This window comes from Carassius carassius, chromosome 21 (genome assembly GCF_963082965.1).
Source record: "Carassius carassius chromosome 21, fCarCar2.1, whole genome shotgun sequence".
NCBI lineage: Eukaryota > Metazoa > Chordata > Actinopteri > Cypriniformes > Cyprinidae > Carassius > Carassius carassius.
Window position 1 is genome coordinate 23,915,285 of NC_081775.1, and position 6,697 is coordinate 23,921,981.

Here is a 6,697-nt window from a genome sequence, read left to right on the forward strand (position 1 = left end):
AAAAATAAAATTTCTACTAAAGCATTTATAAACAATGATTTAATCATAAGTAAAATTCCATCTTTCCAAACAGGTTTATTTTACATCAGTCAGAAAATAACGATAATAAGGCATCACTGCTGATTACAGCCTTTAAAATCGATATGTGCTTGACACTAACACTGTTAGTTTATTACTTTAGTAAAACAACTTGTACAAGTTTATAAAGTTCACTGAGGTTTCTGCAGAGGTAGAGTTACAGTCGAAGTAAAGGAGTCCTCATTTTCTCTCTGGACAATTGATACTCTTGTTGCTTAATGATTTTCAGACACTTGCTCAAAACCTAAAAAGGAACAGAGGCATGTATATTATAAAGCTTTGATTTCCAAACTTGAGAGCTTTTTGAAATTTTATTATAATTAAAACTATTAACTATTTTATAACAAAAGATATGAGCAAATGTTTTAAGCTAACAACAGGGAAAAAATATATTTGGGCAGTTAAACCACATCTAAATATATTAATGTAATTCAATTAGATAACAAAATATCAATAAGTTGTATTTATTTTAAATAAGTATTTCAGGTTAGGAACACTAGTTAATTCTAGTTTCTATCTCTTAGGTTTACTATAAGATGCCACTAAAACCCCTTAATAGCCGTTTTTCATTATGGCCTTCCAGTGAACAGTCTAGTGCTCTGTGCTATTTATTTATTTATTTTTTGTCTGAAATTTGTAACGTAAAAGATGAATTACCCCATTTATCATTTATTGTAGAAAATAAAAAGGGAAAATTAAACCAGTGTTCATATTTGTATAGCAAAAGTACAAACCGGTTAAGCAATATTTCTAAAGCAAAAGTAGACATCCAAGATTCAACCACATAGAAATGAAATAAAATTAATTTGTTAGCTCTTTTACCTTTCTGGTGTCTTGAGGTAGAATAACACCATCATCCCACAGTCTGCCGGTGGAAAAGAATGCTGAACTCTCTTCCTCCAACCTTCACAGGAACATATATACATATATATATTTAATTTATGCATTTTTAATACATCTTTAAATAAAAACAGTCATGAACCTTAAACATATCTGTCACTAATATATTTGACATCCTGTTACATTGGCTCTTACATCTCATTAATCTGTGTGATTTCCTCTTGAGTCTGCACAAATGTATCCGAGTGGCCTGGGGCCAAAATCGACACTCTCGCATTGGGCCACAGGAACAGGAAATTGGGGTCAAAAGCCCTTCCACACTAAAAAATAAAATAAAAGAAAAAATACAAAAAATTCAGAAAGATTTTACATTTTAACTACACTACGTGTTTTTTTTAGATTAAAGATCTAGATCTAGATCAAAATAACAGATTTCTATACTGACCATAGCATAGCTTTCACCTCCATGACATCCTCCAATAACCACAGTAATTTTAGGAACAGAAGCACAAGCCACAGCAGACATCATGGAACCCTGAGCCTTCAGTCTGTTAGTGTTGGACTCAGCCTAAGAGAGATGGGAAAGAAAATGAGTGGATGGCATGTAACTACTGAAAACTATTACACTTTCCTGTGTATCACGTGTATTTTAAATGAAATTACAAGTAATATGATTTCTCTTTTAAAGAATCGTTGTTGGGAAGTCTGCATATACGTAAATGTCTTTTGATGTACCTTGGTTTGAGAGAATGTGTGTGCAGGTTCTGGTGCTGTGTTTTGCAGGAAGATGAGAGGAATGTCCCTCTGATCACACAGCTGAACAAAATGACTGCCTTTCAGGGAAGCTTCATATGTCAGCTCTCCGTTATTTGCCACGATTCCAACCTGATGACTAAAGATAAAAAAAAGAAAAAATTTTTTTGCATGTTCTCAAGAAATCATAACTGCCGTTTGCCAATGCAAAAACTCCTCTGCTAATATATTCTGGGTGGTTGTTAAGCTGTGGTTTTTAGAGCATGTAACTATGCAGTACCCAGGGACTTCTGGGTGGTTTCTTACTGACTGAAGTGGAAAAAGAATAAAATATAAATAAATATTTTAATATAATAAAAAAAGAATAACACCTCTTCTCAACAAACCACATAATTAAAGGTACAATTCATGTCTGTAGCACAAACGATGCAGGATAAAAACAATATATATATGATTGCCATAGCAAGCATTGCCAATTAAATAAAGATAAAAGTACAAATTGAATATAAAATAACAAAACTAATCAGTTTAACAATAAAGTAGTGTTTATTCAGCATAAGATAACCCTCAATAACAGTGTTATCTCTGAAGTAGATTTATCCTTTTGGTAGGAGATTCAAATTGCCACAACAACAAAGTAGATTTCAAAAGATGTTCTTTGTGTGATCAAATAAAAGATGCTTGAAGAGACCAAGATTCCTTCTCTTAATCCACATCCTGCTCAGATCTGATTGGTCAGACATACAAAAGCAGGAATATTAGATTTTCAGGTTAACAGGGTTAGCTGTTTAATCTTTTCATTTAACATTGTACTGTCTACCATTTTTCTGTCAAGGCAGTGTCCTGATGAGATGACCTTGAAATAAGTTACCGTATTTTTAGGACTATAAGTCGCACATAAGTATAAGTCGCATCAGTCCAAAAATACGCCATGACGAGGAAAAAACATATATAAGTCGCACTGGACAATAAGTCGCATTTATTTAGAACCAGTAACCAAAAGAAAACATTACCGTCTACAGCCGCGAGAGGGCGCTCTATGTTTTCAGGGGTAGACAAGAGGAGCACTGAGCAGCATAGAGCGCCCTCTCGTGGCTGTAGACGGTAATGTTTTCTCTTGGTTCATTTCTCTTGGTTCATGTCAAATAATTTTTTGATAAATAAGTCGCAGGACCAGCAAAACTATGAAAAAAAAGTGCGACTTATAGTACGGAAAATACGGTATGCGCTTAATATTTTAACAGAGGGGGGGGGGGGGGGGAGTATTTTCAGTTCAAATTGCATTTACACAACAATCAAAACACCTCACCTTTTTTCTAATAACAAATGAACTAAAAACATGCTCCAAAAGCTATTACCCTTCAATTCTGGCAAACCCTGTCAGGAGTGGGGTGCCGTAACGGGCCTTGAACTCCTGAAACCGACTACCATCAGTCAGTCGACTCACAACCTAAACAGTATAAAGAAAGAAATGAGTAAATGAACACCCACAAATCATGTGATAGTAGAAATCTGAAATGGTGCATGTGCATGTGTCTTTACCAGTCTGATATCCATGCTGTGATTGTAGCAATGCGGTGCAAGGCCCATGAGATCATCCACGTTGTACAGGGGCTCCTCAGCCTGAGCGCTTTCCTCCTCTGGGAGCTCATAATTTAAGGTGGAGATGATGTTTCTGGTACACTCATATGCTTCATTCTCTGCTGCAGCAAAATGGTCCACACAGCCACTTACTCTAGTGATATAGACAAGGAGGCAAAAATCTGTACAGGATGCATTTATAGTATTGTTGCAATATTGAGTTATATATTATTAAAATTACTTTTTATTTGAAAATAACAATTTGATAATAAAATGTCATCTTATTTAATAGTATGGTCAACTATATTATATATATTTTTTTAACATTAATATGCTTTTTTTATAATTCTGTTTTTAATAGAGGAATGCACTTACGTTTTGTGTGTGTGTGTGTGTGTGTGTGTGTGTGTGTATGTATATATATATATATATATATATATATATAATTTATTTATTTGTTATGAATCTAATTGCTTTACAAATGTTTTAATATTCTATGCTGCTTTAAATATCCCCAAAAACTTGACTGCCAATCAGTTAAGCAAAGCAGGATGGTTTTGGTCTTTGTTAACCGCCACATTTTCTTCATTATTTTTATTTATCATTCAATAACATGGTTGTGGACAACATACAGGGATTGAAAACCACTGCTCTGGAGATAAAAATTTAAGAAAAAAACTATTAAAGGTAGGAAACAGCATACTCTGAGTGCAGCCTGGCTCCTCCCAGGTCCTCTGGGGAAACCTCCTCTCCAGTTGCAGCTTTCACCAGTGGTGGACCCCCCAAAAATATTGTTCCTATCCTGTGGACAATCACCGCCTCCTCAGACATAGTGGGGACATAAGCACCTCCAGCTGTGCATGAGCCACACACTACTGCCACCTACAGGTTATCATATCACATCATATTACATCAAACATTTAGCATTACAAAAAAACATAAGAATAACACAGAAAACTGGGAATGGATATTTGTTTTTAAATAAGAATGTTTTGCATGCATCTTTTATTACCTGAGGAATCTTCATTGCTGACATAACTGCTTCATTGAAAAAGGTGCGACCTCCATGGTTGCTATCGGGAAAGATCTCTGACTGTTGATAAAGCAGTTGCGCAACCATTAATGCATCATTAAGAGATAACAGAGTTCGCCATGGCAATAAATGCAAGTTACCTGAAGAGGCAGAAATGCGCCACCACTGTCCACCAAGTAAACAGAGGGCAAACGATTCTGCATGGCCACAACCTGCGCCCTGAGCTGCTTTTTAACTGTGATGGGATACGCTGTACCTCCTTTCACCGTGGCGTCATTAGCAATGAACACGCACCAAAGTCCATTAATTTTACCGATTCCTGTAGAAAAAATAAATAACACTGTTACTAAGGAAGCAGTTTGAGAGGAACCCCTATGCCCAAATATTTTAATATCAATCCATGTCAAATGATTAAACCTACTAATAATAATATAAAGTCTTTTTTTTTATATACATATATATAATAAAGTCTAAATAATGTTATGTCTAATTATAATAATACTAATCAACAAATAAACAACCCCTGGTGAAGTGAAAAACACAATTCAAAGAAAGGAGAATATGTAATTATGAATATCATATAAATGCCGATTAGTAGCAATATTACAACCTTCATTTAAATAAGCCTCTCAAAGAAGAATGACTGAAATTCAGATTCTGATCTCCTTTTAATGCCTAATTCTGTATTCTTTAATTTATTTTTTATTAACCACAATTAATAAATGATAAAACCTTTCACTGTATTATGTAGTGTATTACCTGTGAGACAGCCAGCTGATGGGATGTCTCCATAGGGCAGACCAAGTCCAGCAAAAGGAGAAAGTTCTAAATAATCTTCGTCATCCAGCAGCATGCGGAGTCTGTCACGAACGAGGACCTTTCGATTCCTCAGCGTATGCCGCGCTATGGCATTTTCACCACCACCCTTCATTATTTTTTCCTTGTGCTCAAGGTATCTGTTGAAACAACACAAGGTTATACAAGGTGGATATTACTTATGTGATGAAATTCATGATTAGGGAATAATATTGTAATGTAACTGCAGGGAGACCTTTAAAGCAAAGGAAACAGACTTACTTTTGCTGACAGATTAGGCTGTGCCTGAGATTGGCTTCATACACATGTCTGTGAACTGGATGAAATTCTCCATCTATAACTGGAAAGGCACTTGGCAGGCGTCTCCTGTGCACAGTGGAGCTCATACAGCGAGACGATGCTGCTGGCTGGTGTGTCCTATGTGTCAATTGTTGCCACAGACTGCCTGAAACAGGTGAATGTGTGCAGCGGTATGTAGTGCAGCTGAAAAGCTTGGATGATGTGTCCCATGACTGTGGATTTTGAGAGAATGATGTTCTGGTGAGCTGAATGAGTTTATTCCTTTTTATATGGAAAGACCTGGTGAAATAAGAGACATGCATTTTATTTGTAATAACTCCAAGAATTCCACATTGGGCTTGGGATTTCTATTCAAAACACCAACTTTAATAATATAATTGTAATAATTGTTATTAATAATAATATTAAATAATCCAGACAGATAGATAATTACAATTATAAATCATTAAATTACAACCTTTAACGTACTTAATTGAAGAAAAACAGGGTCACAAAGCATAAAGAAGTGGACGAATCATATAAACTAGACATAACAGAAAGACCAATGCATCTGGTGCATTTGTGATGACTGGAATCTAAATGAATAACGTTTAAGAATATTATATTACACCTTTCACTTGTTTTTTTTTTACTGTCACTGGCACAATGAATGTGGTATTTGTCATAGTATAAATCGTCATTCAGGTTTTGTGCGCTAAATTTAAATATATACTCTGACAGCAATGGGCAAGAAATATGAAGTAACAGTGCCAATGTTGAGCTGTAATATTATAGACTACAATCAACCACAAGATACTCAGGATAATACTCAGGATTCTATAAATTAATACAGTTAATAATAGTACAACAACAACAACATCAAAAAAAAAAACACCTTGCACGTTGCATTGGTCTTTCTATTATGTCTAGTTTATATTATTTGTCTAATTCTTTATGCTGCACGAGCCTGTATTTTTTTTCTTCAAGTGTGTCAAGGGTCGTTATGAGCTTAGTCGGATAGTAAACGCGAAGAACTTTCCAAAACGGTGGAAACACAGAAGTACACCTTTACATAGCAAAATATCTTACCTTAACATACAACAGTACATGATAAGGCGAAAGACAGATGTCTAAAATTATTGAATGTTTTATAGTGTAACGAGAAACTAAGTCTGGAAGGAAACAAACCGAAAGGAACGTTTGAGTTTGCGATATCGTATATATTATTACAGTGAAATAATGAACACTAGAGAGCAGTATAGATCAGTAAATGAGTGTCTATGGAACAGACTTTACTTGAGAGAATTCATCATAAAC

General features: G+C 35.0%; 2 protein-coding genes across 2 annotated transcripts in view; both read right to left on the reverse strand.

Annotated features, from left to right (window-relative positions):
- The window catches only part of LOC132097943 (elongation of very long chain fatty acids protein 7-like), a 343,464-nt gene that overhangs the window by 35,343 nt on the left and 301,424 nt on the right, over nucleotides 1–6,697 (reverse strand). The gene's annotated exons all lie outside the window — the stretch shown is intronic.
- On the reverse strand, nucleotides 51–6,605 carry si:ch211-198n5.11 (methylcrotonoyl-coenzyme A carboxylase 2). Its single transcript, XM_059503940.1, has 13 exons — nucleotides 6,470–6,605; nucleotides 5,363–5,680; nucleotides 5,045–5,241; nucleotides 4,426–4,604; nucleotides 4,265–4,345; nucleotides 3,956–4,134; nucleotides 3,214–3,406; nucleotides 3,030–3,121; nucleotides 1,654–1,810; nucleotides 1,364–1,486; nucleotides 1,114–1,238; nucleotides 901–982; nucleotides 51–322 (listed from the first exon to the last, which is right to left on the reverse strand). The coding sequence occupies exons 1-13, from the start codon at nucleotides 6,487–6,489 to the stop codon at nucleotides 236–238; spliced, it is 1,833 nt and encodes a 610-aa protein (XP_059359923.1). The 5' UTR covers nucleotides 6,490–6,605; the 3' UTR covers nucleotides 51–235.

Coding starts and splice junctions, on each gene's coding strand:
- si:ch211-198n5.11 (XM_059503940.1), bottom strand. CDS start 6,489: ATGTACTGTTGTATGTTAAG. Junction 4,135..4,264: donor CAGCAATGAAGATTCCTCAG/GTAATAAAAGAT, acceptor GATAACCTGTAG/GTGGCAGTAGTGTGTGGCTC. Junction 983..1,113: donor ATCACACAGATTAATGAGAT/GTAAGAGCCAAT, acceptor GTTCCTGTGAAG/GTTGGAGGAAGAGAGTTCAG.